General features: G+C 35.1%; 4 protein-coding genes and 1 long non-coding RNA gene across 6 annotated transcripts; 3 read left to right on the top strand and 2 right to left on the bottom strand.

Annotated features, from left to right (window-relative positions):
• Positions 1 to 3,087: 3,087 nt before the first annotated feature.
• Positions 3,088 to 4,723, bottom strand: LOC104719199 (uncharacterized). Its single transcript, XR_756547.3, has 4 exons — positions 4,246 to 4,723; positions 3,932 to 4,042; positions 3,553 to 3,621; positions 3,088 to 3,391 (listed from the first exon to the last, which is right to left on the bottom strand). It is a non-coding gene; the product is annotated as an uncharacterized LOC104719199 (long non-coding RNA).
• A 777-nt stretch (positions 4,724 to 5,500) lies between these two features.
• LOC147936239 (uncharacterized) lies at positions 5,501 to 6,604 on the top strand. The gene is made up of 2 exons (XM_087467918.1): positions 5,501 to 5,779; positions 5,859 to 6,604. Exon 2 carries the CDS (start codon positions 5,877 to 5,879, stop codon positions 6,507 to 6,509), a length of 633 nt encoding a protein of 210 aa, XP_087324044.1. The 5' UTR covers positions 5,501 to 5,779; positions 5,859 to 5,876; the 3' UTR covers positions 6,510 to 6,604.
• A 261-nt stretch (positions 6,605 to 6,865) lies between these two features.
• Positions 6,866 to 9,300, top strand: LOC104719198 (uncharacterized). Of its 2 annotated transcripts, none has more exons than XM_010437059.3 (2): positions 6,866 to 8,988; positions 9,148 to 9,300. In XM_010437059.3, exon 1 carries the CDS (start codon positions 7,274 to 7,276, stop codon positions 8,960 to 8,962), a length of 1,689 nt encoding a protein of 562 aa, XP_010435361.2. In that variant the 5' UTR covers positions 6,866 to 7,273; the 3' UTR covers positions 8,963 to 8,988; positions 9,148 to 9,300. The 2 variants fall into 2 exon arrangements, with proteins under 2 accessions (XP_010435361.2, XP_010435362.2); XM_010437060.3 differs by having other exon boundaries at positions 9,145 to 9,300.
• A 666-nt stretch (positions 9,301 to 9,966) lies between these two features.
• Positions 9,967 to 11,483, bottom strand: LOC104719196 (uncharacterized). The gene has a single exon (XM_010437058.3). It carries the CDS (start codon positions 11,195 to 11,197, stop codon positions 10,340 to 10,342), a length of 858 nt encoding a protein of 285 aa, XP_010435360.1. The 5' UTR covers positions 11,198 to 11,483; the 3' UTR covers positions 9,967 to 10,339.
• Positions 11,484 to 13,037: 1,554 nt separating this feature from the next.
• Positions 13,038 to 13,554, top strand: LOC104720450 (uncharacterized protein At4g04775-like). Its single transcript, XM_010438355.1, has 2 exons — positions 13,038 to 13,211; positions 13,279 to 13,554. The coding sequence occupies exons 1-2, from the start codon at positions 13,038 to 13,040 to the stop codon at positions 13,552 to 13,554; spliced, it is 450 nt and encodes a 149-aa protein (XP_010436657.1).
• Positions 13,555 to 15,497: the final 1,943 nt, after the last annotated feature.

The following is a 15,497-nucleotide window of genomic DNA, read 5'->3' as shown; positions in this document are numbered from 1 at the left end:
TTCTCAATTAATGTTTTATGATGATGAGAAGGAGGAGCTTGAAGCTTAAAAGGGGGCTTTTGAAACTTGAGTTTGAGAAGGTACTCCAAAGAATCTTTTGTTCTTCTTTGAGGATAAACCAAATCTAAGGGATTAACCATAGTTGTTTGTGTTTGTTAAATCCAGTTTAGATATGATACTCCTCACATCTGAGTTTTAGTTGGGTAAAAGTAAGAAAATGTTTGGATGCAAACTAAATTGAAAATAGTAAAATGGAAAACAAGTTAATTCTACGAATACAATTTATCATTCTTAAATTTTGGTGTGCTTATTTGATAAAATATGACATATGTGTTTTGTGCTTATTTCTTTAGGACTGTATGGTGTAGTAGTGTTTTTTTCATTGATGTTAAGAGAAGGGATCCATACCTCAGAACCTTTTGTGCAACAGTGTGTTGATAAACAACAATACATTATGGTTTAATTATGCTAAGTCGATAACAAATGTTCTTACTCTTAACGATTGTACTGACAATTTCTTGTTTTCAGAGACTTGTTCTTCTCCTATTTTGTCTTTTAGATTTTTTGGTATAGTCCATTTCCTCTTTTAAGAAACTGAGCCAACCAGTTGACCTTACTAAGCATCTGGGATTGTTCCTACTCTTCAGTGAGTTCTCTTTTGTGTCTCTTGTCTATATTTCTCGTTTTTATGTCTCTTACCAAGCTAGAACTTGAGTATGGTCATAGAGGTTTCAGTAGTGCAGTTTGTTGGTTCAGCAAATGCGCAAATAAAAACCATTGTTCCCATCGAACAAATTGTGTATAGAGGTATTGTAGATTGTTTCTCAAGGATAGACAGAGAATCTGGATTATGAGGCCTATATCGTGGTGTAGGTATATACAAACTGTAACTTTGGATTTGCTAAATCTCTTCTTTCACTAAGGCTCATAAAATTTAATATTTCTTTGTCTCTTTGGTTGCTTGTGATCTTACCTTATGCTGGTTTGAAGTTGTACGTCGAAAGAGATGAAATGCCATGTCCCTATAAAACATAAGAAAGACATTTCCCTGAAACTTGTATGTGGGTCTGTTGCTGGATTGCTTGGTCAGACCTTGACATACCCTCTTGTAGGTTGGAAGCAGTTCGTCTTTGTAGTGTTAGATTTATTTTGTTCATGTTAAGTTTGTCTCTGTTCTTTGTAATGCTAGTTTTATTTTGTTTAAGACTTGTGGCACTTATGTAAAACTTATTTTTGGTTAATGTAATATTAAGGTTATGTATGTTGATTATTTTATGAAATATAAAAATATAAATCTAATTAAATATATTGTGAAAAATATTATGACATATAAAATAACATTAATTTTGTGTTACAATCTAGTGCTATAATATGCTATAGTAGAAAATCCTAACATAGCGTGTAAAATGACTTATAACACTATTTTAAGAAATTAGAATAACGTGATAACAAAGCATTTCGATACTGCTATGGTAGAAGACTCTACCACAACATACGTATCCGGCGCTATCGTATGTGTGGTATCTAAGATAACAGTGGCCTAGCATAACGTCTGTGAAAAATCTATAAATAACGTATTATAGCGTTTCTCTACTGCTATCAATGTAGATATTTGTTGTAGTGCTAAATCTATCTTTTATTAGGAATCCCTTTCCTCTCCTCACCGGTGAGGTTATCTGTTTCCCATCTTGATTCATTACATCTTGGACAGCTTGTTAACTCTGCATATTGATTCCGATAAAGTTTACAATCATTTATGCAGGCGTGAATGGAACGATGTCTTCTGAACTGAAAACCTAATGAATCAAGCATTGATTGACCTTATTCGCTACTAGTAGTGGACATGTGGGCTTCAATTTATATTTGTGTGATCATGTTCTGTAACAAAAAATGGAGGATTTTGAGATACAAAATTGATCGAAGAATCTGAATCTGGATTCAATTCGAAATGGAACGTAAGTATATCTCCATTGAAACCCAGTTTTTGGTTTTTAGACCGAAGATATGCAATGAGAATATGAGAGTAAAGAACAAAGAGAAAAGAACGACCAATTTTTTCCTGTTTTTTTTTTTTGTTAATAACAAATCTTACAAAATAACACCTCTAGAGGTGTGATTCCTTCATGTCAATTTTTCAAGTACAAACGTGTTCAAAGTCTTCCAAAATCAGTGTTTTGGATTTTTTTTTTTAAAACCTCCTACGTTTTGAATAACAGTTGATTTGATATGATTTTCATAAATTATTGATTGAATAACAAAAGATTGTAAATGATTTTGAATGATTTAATACAAATATTATACTGAATAACAATGGATTTGGTAAGTGATTTAAAATTCACAAGTTGAATAACAAAAGTGTTTTCAAAAAACCAAAAATCTTCTAAAATCCAGGTTTCAACACTGGGTATTGAATTAAGATTTTAAAAGAATTTGGGGAATTTAATCAATTTTGGATTTCGAGAGATTTATGTGAGTTTTTAGGATATTTGATGGAATTGTTAGAATGTTTTTCAATAGAAAATAAAATAAGTTTGTGATTTGGTGAGATTTCTATGGGATATTGTAGGATATTTTCTAAGAAAAAAAAGGAAAATTGGATTTGGTGAAGTCCACCTTTGTCGCTTCGGGACTTCGATCGCGAGAGAAAGAGAAAAAGAGACGAAAACACATGAAATTCTCTCGCAAATAATATTTTTTCCCTTTTCTATTTTTATCTTCGTCCAATAGAACCGTGACACGTAGCGTCTCTTAAACAAAGTTTGAGTATACTATATAAGAGTCTCCCTTACATTTTTTTCTTTTGTTCTGATTTATTTTTTTGCAACAAAAAGCTAAAATCTCTTCAATGAACCTCTCGTTGGAGAAGGTCTAAGACCAACTCCACTCAAGAACTTGAATCAAGTTTCTCTTAATTAAACTAATCATATTATTAATATTAAACTAATCAAATCAACCCATTAACAACTTTAAACAAAATCACTCTTCCACTAGAAAACCCCTATCATGGTTGCTTAAACATTAAAATAATTTTTATAAATAATTTTTTATTAATTATCACATTTTAATAAATTATGAAATAATCCAAAATAAGAAAAAGTTATTTTAATTACTTATATTACATGAAAAAGAAAACATAAATATTATACATAATTCAGAAATATGAAACATATTTTACTAATGTGTTAGATCTCAAGAACTGAAGCATCTCAAAAACTTACTAATGTTTCAACAATCAAAAGTTAAGACCATATATTTTATGGAGTTGTTAAACCAACAGTGTGGGATTGACACTTGATGCCTTAACCTCATTAACAACATGATGACCACTACGGGCATCTGTCGAACGCTGTTGTGGCTCAATACGTTCTAGTCTAGCGTTAATGTCCTTCACCTGATGAAAAAACAGAGAAAGAGTTGTAGCAAAGAGCGCCCTAAGACAGAAATCATATTATTCTTTATCAAAGTAGACTAAGTTATGATGCAGATGAAAACTACTAATATGCATTATGCATTCTCGTTCTGCATATGGATGAATCTTAATATGAGATTTACCCTATATGATGGAAGATGGTGGCGCTGAAGCTCTTCTCGGAATTGAGACCCACCTTGCATGTACATCTCCTGAGAAAAACAGAATTACAATATTAACATCAAACACGAAATAGAGCATCTAAATCCTGAATTCTCTAAAACAAAAATAGACAGATCTTCACAGAGGAAGTGAAATTCTCTACTCAAACTGAACTCAAAATTGAAAGAGTTCACTAGTAACTATCTCAGTCACAAATAATACGAACCCGCTCTTTTAACTACAATCGTCGGAGACGAAACCTAATAGAAAAAGAAAAAAAGAACTCAACCTTAGTAGACACTTCTAAGCAAACACAAACCAACTCAAATTCCTTAAAGTTTAGTAAAATCTATCACTCACCTCCATAAGAGTGGTCAACAAGCGCCTAGCAGCATCCCTAACGGATTGCTTACTATCACCAAGGCGCTCGACAACAGCAGGAACAAGCGCATTCAAATGGAGAGTAGGAACCTTCATGGGCAATAGGATAAATCAGAACCACAAAAATTACACCTTTAAGATTCTAAACATATATACATCACCTAAATCACTATCTGTTCAAATCTTATCTGATTCTAACAGCAAACAATCGATCAGAATTGTAAACCCAGACTCACACTCACACTAGATTCAAATTCTCGTAACAAACCCTAATCAAAGATGAGATGACGAACCTTCTGTGTGTGCGATCCGCCAGCCGGTTGACCTCACCGTCCCCTTAATCCCATCACAGGAACCTTCCGCCCTCGTTATCACCGTCAGAGATAGAAGGCCTATCGAGGGGAATCTCGATTGGAACCCGAAACCTCGACAGATCTCTCTCATATAACAATCTTTGGTGTTTAAGCCGGAAAATCCAACGATTCAAGGTGAATCGCGTGATTTTCACGGCGAAACGGCGATGGCCGATGGCTTTGCCGTTTGTGTAGGAAGAGATAGAAGAGAGAGAACGTCGCGAAGAGAAAGAAGAAAATAGAAAAAAAAAAGGTTTTTTCTTTTTTGTATTTTACCTCCTGACCAATCATAACCAGCCACGTAGCGGTTCTCATCCGATTCTCTGGATCCCTATTGTGCAAACGATTCTCTTCTTTTTTCATTTCTTTTTGGGTTTTATCTTTATTTTTGGCCAGAGAACTCCACAGAATTTCCGGTGGACTTGCTCTTAGGGGACAGAGGAGTAATTTATAAAATAACGTGAGATCTAAGACCATCTCCAATGTATTACTCTATTTTTGTTCTAAAATAGAGTAACTCTAAAATAGAATAGGGTATCTTTTTAATGTATCACTCTATTTTTTACTCTAAAAAGTAATATTCTAAAATATATTCTATTTCTATATTATTTTTAATAACTTTTATTTATAAAACTTACAATTAGACTCTTTTTTTATGCTCAACTACCTAATTAAACGAAACCTATTTATTGTCTTGTCGTGTTTGGATTCCCTATTTCTTTTCTCTTTGACATTTTCTACCTGTAGTTTTTCAATCTTTTATTAAAAGACTCAAACATTTATCTATATTTCACATTAATTCCACTTTTACCTAGAGAATCAACCAAACTAGCATGCATGCATTGGTTAGTGAAAGTCTACTATACAACAGTTGTCTACGATATAGTCATTCAACAAATACAGTCACATGAAAGTCAACCCCAGATTTTTTTTTTCACTCACATAGGCCATATGATCTATAATAATCGTGTAAGACCAAATAAATGCTAATACGTATTAACATGCATTGGTTGGATAAACGTGTGAACAGTAAATATAATTAGTTAAGAAAATCACATTAAATAGCACAACCGTAAACTTGAGACATAATTTAAATGTCATTGTTGTATCTATAAATAGCAACACATATAACTACGTTTATATCCACACCCTTTAATCATTTTATAATATTCACACTTGATTATTAAAAATGTCTCGTTCTTATGGATATTCTCAAGAGGAAGATAAATTTTTACGTCAAGTTTACATGGATATTTCTCAAGATCCTATCAAAGGTGTTTATCAATCATCTGATCATTTTTGGGCTCGTGTGATGGAAGCTTATGAAAAAGGAAAAAATCAAATTGGAGTGAACGTACAAAAAAATCAATTCAATGTCGTATTCAAGCTATAGAAAAAGCAACAAAAAAATTTGCATACATGTTTCAGACAATGTGAAAACCGACGTCCAAATGGTGCTTCAAATGATGATATTGTAAGTATATATGAATATATAATTTTTATATTATTTACATTTCTTTAACTAAATAAATTTTATTTTTAATGGTGTGTAGTTTAATCAAGCTAAAGCAATGTTAAGTGAAGATCCAAGCTGCAAAGGAGGTTGGAAATTTGAGCATGTATGGAGTATTATTAAGAACTTTGAAAAGTTTGAAGATGGTGTCACCCCTGCTAAACGCATATCAATCCCATGTGATTTCGAGTATACATCTTTAGAGTCAGAAAATCCTACCATTGATTCTCCTACGCAAACATTTCCAGGTTTGTCTTCAATTTCTCTTAATACTAATGAGGAGGAAATTCTTGGTGGATCTCCCTCTCCAAGACCAAATGGGGTAAAGAAATCTAAAATGAAAAGAAAACTTGTTGATCAAACAACATCGGTTATCAACACCTTAGAAGAAGGAAATAAACAATTTTTGGAGCAATTAAAGAAGACAAGCGCACAAAGAGAACATCATTTGGAGATTCAAAAAAAAAATTATGCTTTGAATGAGTTGAAAGAGGAAAACAAAATTTTATTTTGCGATTTGAATTCTTTTCAGAATCCAAATGTTCGTGAGTATTTTGAGATTGAACAAGCAAGGATTTTACAAAAACGACGTGGTCAACAACAAGATCAGAAAGCTCCTCCTCCATCTATTCCATTTGAACAATATTTTAATGATCTTGGTAGACCAGGAAGCAATTTACCAAAATATTAACTTGCTAGTTTTTTTTATTGTTTTACTTTTATCCTATGTTTCTTATTTTTAATTTGGTACTTGTTTGTTTAGTTGATTTTATAAAACTATGTATGTTAAGTGTGTTTCATTCTCGTTGTATTAAAATTTTATTGAAAAAATAAGTTACATTAAGTAGATGTGCATTTGTTAGCAATATTCAATATGCCAATAAAATTAATCAATTAGTATATATAATATTAAAAAAGTGAAGTTGTTTGTCAACATATACAATTGAAGTTCGTCAACATATTAAAAAGTATGATACGATCCAAATTTGTTGATGTTAGTAAATTGTACATATTGTTGTTCGTAAATAACGTACGGAGTTATTAAATAAAAAGAAATTTATATTTGAGGGGCTAAAATATAAATAAAAATTCATATTTGAGGGGCTGAATATAGAGCAATCTCAATTTTTCTCTATTTTAGAATAAGATATAAAATGAGGTTAGAGAAGATTTTACTCTATAATAAAGTTTTTGCTCTAAAATAGAGATGCCCTAAAGTGACTTCTTTTTGCCATGGTCGATGACGACGCAAGTAGAGTCGCTCCACATCCACACATGTAAGCATGTCGTTTTAACACATTACAAAGAAACTGCAAAAAACTCTTCGATTCCTCCGCTTCACAAAGACCCAAAACTCTTGCATCTTGGTACTTGTCTCTCTGAGAATGACATTCATCGTACTCGTGTAGAGATCTTGAGAAAAGACAAAGAAGAAAAAAAAAAAAAAAAAAAAAGATGTTAGGAAGATCCAGAACCGGAGGGGGAAGCTTCCGACCAGAGAATATTGGGCAAAGCGCAGTGAACTTAATCGGAAGCATAGGCTTCTCTTTGTTGGTCACTGGAGTCGTGGTTTTCACCATTAACGCTGCTAGATACGAACCAGAAGACCCGCTTTTTCACCCATCTGACAAAATCACAACTTTCCTCACATCTAATTCAAACGCTACTCTTCAATCCGATGACACTGTTGTTAAAACCGGCGAAGATTTCATGGCGGCGAACCAAACCGCGTTCGCTGGATTCATCAACATAGCTGATGTCGAGACTTCTGAGAATGATTCCGATGCGAATCAGCTGGATTGTGATATCAGCATCCCAATTGATTGCAAAGATCCTGAAGTTTTCCACTTGATGATGAAGGCTACTATAGACAAGTTCAAAGACATTCACTTTTATAAGTTTGGTAAACCTGCAGCTGTGGAAGGTGCTAGCTCTTGTGATATGGCTTGGCGTTATAGGCCTAAGGATGGCAAAACGGCTGCGTTTTATAAGGATTACCGTAGGTTTGTGATTGAAAAGTCTGAGAATTGTAGTGTTAGTGTGATGGGGATTGGTGAGTATCATTCAGGTGTGAATGCTAGGAAGAGGAAGAGGAGTTTGAAACCCGGGTTTGAGAAAACGATTGGTGGTAAGGTTGATGATTTCTCATTGCCTGTGGTTGGTGAAGGAGTTAATGATTCACTTCCTGTGGTTGAGTCTGAGACTGCGTTTATACAAGGTCGTTACTTGGTTTACGTTGGTGGTGGAGATAGGTGTAAGAGTATGAACCATTTCTTGTGGAGTTTCTTGTGTGCTTTAGGGGAAGCACAGTATTTGAATAGGACATTAGTGATGGATTTGACTCTCTGTCTGTCTTCGGGTTATACCTTGTCTGGTCAGAACGAGGAAGGGAAGGACTTCAGGTTTTACTTTGATTTTGAGCATCTGAAAGAGGCTGCTTCTGTGTTAGACCAAGTGCAGTTTTGGACAGATTGGGGGAAATGGTATAAGAAGAACGGATTAAACCTTCATCTCGTTGAAGACTTGAGGGTCACACCGATGAAGCTTGTTGATGTAAAGGACGCATTGGTCATGAGGAAGTTCGGGGCTGTAGAACCAGATAACTATTGGTACAGAGTTTGTGAAGGGGAGACAGAAACTGTTGTGCAAAGGCCATGGCATCTATTGTGGAAATCTAAACGACTGATGGAGATCGTCTCCGCGATTGCTTCCAGGTTAAACTGGGATTATGATTCTATTCACATTGAGCGAGGGGACAAGGCAAGAAACAAGGAGGTTTGGCCTAATCTTGAAAGGGATACTTCATCAAGCTCCATCTTGTCTACCCTTCAGGACAAAATTGAACAAGGAAGGAATCTTTATATTGCAACAAATGAACCAGAGGTATCTTTCTTTAACCCTTTGAAAGATAAGTATAAACCCCATTTTCTGGATGAGTTTAAGGATCTTTGGGACGAGAGCAGCGAATGGTATTCAGAGACAACGAAGCTTAATGGAGGAAACCCAGTCGAGTTTGACGGTTACATGAGAGCTTCTGTTGATACAGAAGTGTTCTTGAGAGGGAAGAAGCAGATTGAAACATTCAATGATCTTACCAATGACTGTAGAGACGGAATCGGCACTTGCAACATAGCAGCAAGCTGATCTCTCTCTCTCTCTCTCTCTCTCTGGTAAGCAGTATCAAAACTTGTTATCAGATATGGTTGTTTGTTTGTAGGTTGATAGATAGCGTGAAAACCATCTTCTTCCACTTGTTTCCGCTTTGGTAATTGTAGAAAAGTTTTGTATGTTCCGTAACTAATGTAACGTTTCTTCTTAACTACTAGTAGGTACCTCTCTACATCTTCGTTGTTTCTTTGAGATGTCACTAGCATAGACTTCGGTGTCTTAAACTGAGTTACTTTTTGTAAGTTGCTGAGTTGTTGAATTTTTCTTCTCGCTAGATTCGGAACAAAATTGTATATAAGATTGTAATTTTCTCATATCCTAATTGTGGTTTTGAATAGATACTAACCTATTTCATACTAGGCTCTTAACCAAGAAAACTTGGAACCCATCTAAATGTTAGGTTATGAGTGTACCCATGTGACTTTATTGGACATTAGTAGTTGGTCCCATTCCTAACCAACAATACCGTTCCCTATAGACACTGATATATTTGGCAGTTGGTTGTTTGGGCCTTGCCTGTTTTGTTCCTCTCCAGCTAGAGGTCACATGTTTTTTTTTCCAAACAAACCCCATTTCATTAAGCTAGTGACAAGAGCTCACCTCTAGGATGAGTCTTTACAACCGTCAACACACTTACATGGGAAGATATCAAAGCAAATATGAATAGGTTCCTAGCAAACCACATCATCCCAACATGACAATAAGGATACAAACATAAAGTACGACAACATAAACTAATACTAAGAAGATAGAAGGACATACAAGCCACATAGATAGGGTCAAGCATACAAGCTAGACGTCACATGTTTGAGGGATCAACAGAGCTTTTCTTTGATGTAGAGAGATAAGTGTACCTGAAATGTTGTGCGGCTAGAGCAGGCAAAGTCTTCATTACATTTATGGTAATGTTTGCTTATCGGATTTATTTTATAATTTCTCAGCGAGTCAGCGTACATCGTACTGTGTTGGGCATCATTCAAGTAGTAATAGACTGCAATTTCTCAGATAAAACATGTCAACAATCTTGAGATTGACAAGAACTTGTGTTTACACCAGAGGATTCTAAATTCAAGCAAGCAATCATACAATAATTCCATCTTCATGAGATCGTCTGCTGAGTTGGCTAAGAATCAAAAGGTCTTGGTCAGTGTTACACACACACACACGCACATTGCACTAATGAATAGTGGGAGAAACAGCCTGTCTTTGAAAACGAACCCTTTTTCACGTCTTGGTAAATTTGAACTAGTCAAATTATCAAGAGTGGGTCACACGCTAAGATTGATGTTGAATGTGAACTTACAGTCAGGCAACAAAAAGAATGCAAGCTTTGGTTTGAAAACATTTTTAGACTTACTCCAATTTCCAAGCATAAAGGAAGAGACAAAACTCAGACGAAGAAGAAGAAGAAGAACTACTATCCTTGGTTCCTCCATCGCTCGCGTCACTCTCACCGTTCTCTGGTTTAAAGATGAACAAGCCGTGACCTGTACCGGGCGTGCTGAAGAACCAATCGTACACATCCCAAAACACTTGAACAGGTTCTTTATCCACCAAAACCGTTTGATTCCCCCTAAATTTCCACTGCAGATTTCTCACTTGAACCAAAATGATACCATCTACGCTAATCCACATCTCAGGATCCTTCTCCCCGGTCGAGCTCTCCACTACGATCTCATGCTCTTTCTTCCTATCATTGAACTTCGCCCTAGTCGAAAAGCTCTTCTTACCAAACACATTCTCTTTCTTGTAGAACAAGGCAGCGTCAACCAAGGCAGGTCTTGATTTAGTTCTCTTAAAAGCTTTCTTCTTGTGATCACCCAACAATAAAACAACCTCCTCCTCCGATACAAGAGCCACGTAAAAATCCGAGCTCGGCTCAGGCCCGCCGTTGAATTTAGCAGACCTAAAATCCCAATACACATCTACTTGGTTTCCTTCAACCTCAAACGATTTGTATCCTTTCTTGTTCCAAAAGTGCCATGGCTTAAGATCAACCTTGCAACAGTAATTCATATCCCCTTGTACGCTAGTGACCATCACGGTTAAGGAATGGTTCATAAGATTTTTAGACCATAGAACCCTAACGTTTCTCCAGAATCCAACCATGTGTGCTTGGTAGATGCACGTCACGCTGCTCTGTGCCGTCTTGTACGTAACTGGATCCTCTGTTAACTTTTCTGCCTTGGAAGATTCTGATCTCAAAGACATGATTCTCCCAAGCCTGTTGAAACAGAGATCTCAAAAACAGAGTAATTTGATAGAAAAAAAAAAATCTCTATGAGTCAAAAAAACATCTGAAGATTAATATTTGAAAGATAGAAAAAATAGATTTAAGGATGAATGATTGAAGAAGGAGAGAAGAAACATCAGTGACGCGCAAAGATCTTCAAGGAAGAGAACATCACATTATCAAACACGAATAATAATTTTTATTCCAGTTGTTCTTCCATTTTATTTTATTTTTATTGTGTTAAAAAACTTATAAAACAAATTTTTAAAAATGTCCAGTTGGTTTTGCCCCCAGTTGTCGTTTACTCAAAAAAAAAAAAAGGGAAAATACAACAATATCCGTAGTGTTATAATAAGATTATTTTGTTTTGTTCTTTTTTTTTTCTTATTGCTAAGAGCTGTGGAGTTAAATAATTTTACTATAGATGAACATATATATTTGTTTTGGTTCATTAAATTGCACATGGAGTTATGGACAGCAAACGTTTGAACAATCTCAAATTTTGCAGAGAATTATTAGGTCAAGTTTGTATGAATATAAAAGTTTTTTCAATGGAAACATAAAAATATGTTAATCAAATCATTGCCTTTCGATATATTTGCCTTTAGTTGATATCTGTTGTCAACTAATTTTTCATTATTGTTTTTGTGTAACTCTTGTATGTGAAATCTACACCATATATATGATTTGTCGTCAATTATATTATCACGAGAGATATATTTGATTGAAATCTTATTATGATCATATTCAACTCAAAAGAGTATATAGATGAAAATTTCCCATAAGCAATAAATTCAAGAGGCATATCTAAGATCTAGTGTAAAAGACTTCCACTGAAAATATGCCTCTTGATAGAAACATATAAAATAACTTGCTTCTGAATTTTTGACCAGCATTATTTCTATTTGTACGTTAGTGTATATTGATTAATAATATGCTAAAACCCATTATAAATGGATCACCAACATTATGCTACAATCTATTGATATACCAAAATTCAGTAATTTGATTTAGCATCACTATTGAGAGGAGTTTTCATTTTGTTTTTCCAGTTAAACTATAAATTCATGTAATACCCAAAAGATACTAGTTTTGAATTTTAATTATAAGCAGAAGCAGTGAGATATTATTTATAGTTGGTTTACATGTTTTAATTTGTTAGTTCTTAGTACTTACTGGTTCACATGTTTATATAAAACAAAGTTTATTTAGTTGTTGGCAGATAGGAGCGATCATGTGTGAATCACACCACATGGAACTGATCGTCCACGACTCCACGTGTTATATCTTATCTACTTATGATTTTGTCCCCAAAAGGCTAAAAATTCATGAGTGCCTGCTTGGTAATTAACATTGATAGGTCCAAGGACACGTTTGTGATTCTACTAAACTTATACTTATTTAATATATTTCTATGGTAAGATTGAGAATAATATAATTTAATATTTGTTTCCATCGATTATCCAGAGAAACGAGCCATTTCTTCCGGTAACTATTATATCTCGTTGAATCGAGTCTTGAACTTTAAACAAGAGCCATATATCTCTATCCACTATGACTGACTCTTATTTTCTCCCAGATCGAAAGTTTAACACTTACATTACCTTGAATTAAAATTGGGTTAGTTTAGCTTGGGAACCGTAGACCAAATCATATAAATCCGAAATTAAACCAATAAAGACCCGATTCCTTACCCAGTTATGACCCATGAACCCACAAATCCCAAAGTTTCAAAAATCACGAACCCTACAAACGATTTAGCATTTTTTTTCTTCTTTCTTATTTTTTGGATTCCCATTACCGAATTCGAGCTTCAGAATGAGCAAATTATCAACAAAGTCGACTGAATCATCCAGTTCTCGTGCCAGAGGAAGAGTGTTTGGTGTGCCTAAGAGATGTTGGTGCGGAGAAGCTGTTGTAGCTTTGATCTCAAAATCTGATCCGAATTCTTGCCGCAGATACTACCGTTGTAGTTTTGCTGCAACAAATAAGGTAAAATTTATGCTTTTATCTTCTTGTTTATGATTTTGGTTGGTTCTAATAATTAGGATATTGGCAGCTTCGGAATGATGAACATGTGTTCAAGTGGGTCGATGAAGTTTTGCTGAATGAAGTAGATGCATTGACTACGAAGAATGCTGCACATGAGCAACAACTGAAAAAGCTTAGGACAGAGAGGTTGGTGATTGATAATGTGGTTTATGAGAAGATGGAGAAGGTCTTGGAAAAGGTTGATGATGGTTTAGATGAAGCCAAATCATGGAATAAAAAGATGATGAGTGTTATATTGATAGTCTGTGTGGTCATGATTGCACTAAGCAAAGTAGTTGGTTGAAGATGGTGTATGGTCATGTTTGTTTGTTTGTGATTTAATACAATGTGTACTTGAAACCTTTTGTGTCAAACATGAACTTCTTTGTTCTGTTATAAACGAAGGGAGTAGAGGAAATAGATGAAATTTAATGTCATAAACGATTATCATTCAAAGCAAAATAGATTATACAAAAGAGTTACGAAAGACAAGAGTTTATGTGGTCGAAAAATATAACATAGGCAACCACAAAATTCACCTTTTGAGCCAAAAGACTCTAACCGACCTAGGGGAAGAAAATAGTTCATGTGGTCAAAAATAAAATCTAGGCAACCACAAAATTAGCACCCTAGTTATAAGTAGCTACTTGATCAAGCTTGAGTGAGTGAACCTTGATTTGGTTCAAGTTGACTAGGCTGTCGAGAAGGCTGAAAAAAACATGGCATGAGAGTTAGTAAGTAACCAAAAGAAAAGTTAGAAACTGAAACCATCAAAAAAATACATCACACCTGAGCAAATTCAGACTTATGGAACCTAGAGTTATGGTTAGCTTCCCCACAAATGCCACAATGCATGATTATTTTTTCCTGTTTTGGTTGCTTCTTAGTAGGTGACTCATTGACACCTTTCTTCCTTTTCTTGTCAGCCTTGGTCTGTTTTTCCTCAGGTTGTTCTGCATACACTTTATTCCCATTAATACAAGGCCAAAACTTTGCACTTCTTTGTGGAGTTAGGCCTTCTTCATAGTTTCTCCTCCATATTTATGTTCGAAACCATTGGCACACGAAGTTTTCAGCCGTTAGCTTCTTATCAATGATAAGACCATATGCATGCTCACATGAGATGCCACATATTTGCCACTTCTGACACATACAAGTCATCTTCTTTAGACAGACTCGATGAGTGTCTCCACTTACTTTCCACATACTTTGACTTCAAAGGTGCCATTTAGGCTGGTGGATACCTTAGCTGTACATGCTGCTTTGTGCTCATCCTATAGAAACTTAACAACATAGGGAGTACAGATCCCTGCAACAGTTGTGGAAAACATGAGACTCTATAAACACAACAATAATACATAAGGATAAGGGGATAAGATGAACTTTACCTGTGTGAGAATTAGATATGGCAGATCTCTTTGGAATTCACACCATGGCCAGTCGTCGTATTGTCTCTAACATTGCAACAAAAGGCTTCTCTCTTGCCTTGTTGATGGAGCTGTTAAAAGACTCTGTCGAGTTATTGTCGACATCTTCGCTGTAATTACCAACCTTGTTGAATGCCCTACACCAACTCTTCGGATTTATCCTCATTACATCACTGTAAACGCGTGAATCATAAGCAAATATCCTCTCCAAATGTCACCTATACTCTGACTAATTGTAAGACCATGCAAAATCCCATAGTATTGGCTTCAGTCGAGCTTTATTTCCATGCGCCTTTTTCAAGTTACCGTAGATGTGTTGAACACACATCTGATGCTCTATCTTTGGTAACTCCAGAGAAAAAGCCTTGATTTATCCCTGATACATAACAACAAGACACAAATTAAATAAGTGAAGCCAAAACAAATTAAAGAAGTGAAGTAAAACAACAAATAAACTTGCCTTTTGCCTATCGGACATCATGATGAATCCATCACCATCATTTAAACCAAGGTCTTCCTTCAACAACTTTGCTAACCATACCCAATTGTCAGTGTTCTCAACTTTCACAACCCCCCATGCTATTGGATATATACCATTGTTTGCATCCCTGCCTAAGGCTACCAATAGTTGACCCTTAACCTTATTCTTCAAAAAGCAACCATCAATTCCTATGATCGGCTTACAAGTCGCCATCCATGTTCTTCTAATGTTGTCAAAACAAACATAGAACATGTTGAACATGTCTTTCCATCATCATTCATAATACATTCTACCTCAACATGTGAATTGGGGTTAGATTCCATAATCTCAGCTGCATAA

Source organism: Camelina sativa, chromosome 10, assembly GCF_030686135.1.
Source record: "Camelina sativa cultivar CO46 ecotype springtype chromosome 10, ASM3068613v1".
NCBI lineage: Eukaryota > Viridiplantae > Streptophyta > Magnoliopsida > Brassicales > Brassicaceae > Camelina > Camelina sativa.
This window is presented reverse-complemented; position numbering and strand designations above follow the sequence as displayed.

Excerpts from the sequence above, each read along its gene's own strand:
- LOC147936239 (XM_087467918.1), top strand. The coding sequence starts at position 5,877 with ATGTTAAGTGAAGATCCAAGCTGCAAAGGAGGTTGGAAATTTGAGCAT.
- LOC104719198 (XM_010437059.3), top strand. The coding sequence starts at position 7,274 with ATGTTAGGAAGATCCAGAACCGGAGGGGGAAGCTTCCGACCAGAGAAT.
- LOC104719196 (XM_010437058.3), bottom strand. The coding sequence starts at position 11,197 with ATGTCTTTGAGATCAGAATCTTCCAAGGCAGAAAAGTTAACAGAGGAT.
- LOC104720450 (XM_010438355.1), top strand. The coding sequence starts at position 13,038 with ATGAGCAAATTATCAACAAAGTCGACTGAATCATCCAGTTCTCGTGCC. Across the intron at positions 13,212-13,278 it reads GTTTTGCTGCAACAAATAAG|CTTCGGAATGATGAACATGT; the intron begins GTAAAATTTATG and ends GGATATTGGCAG.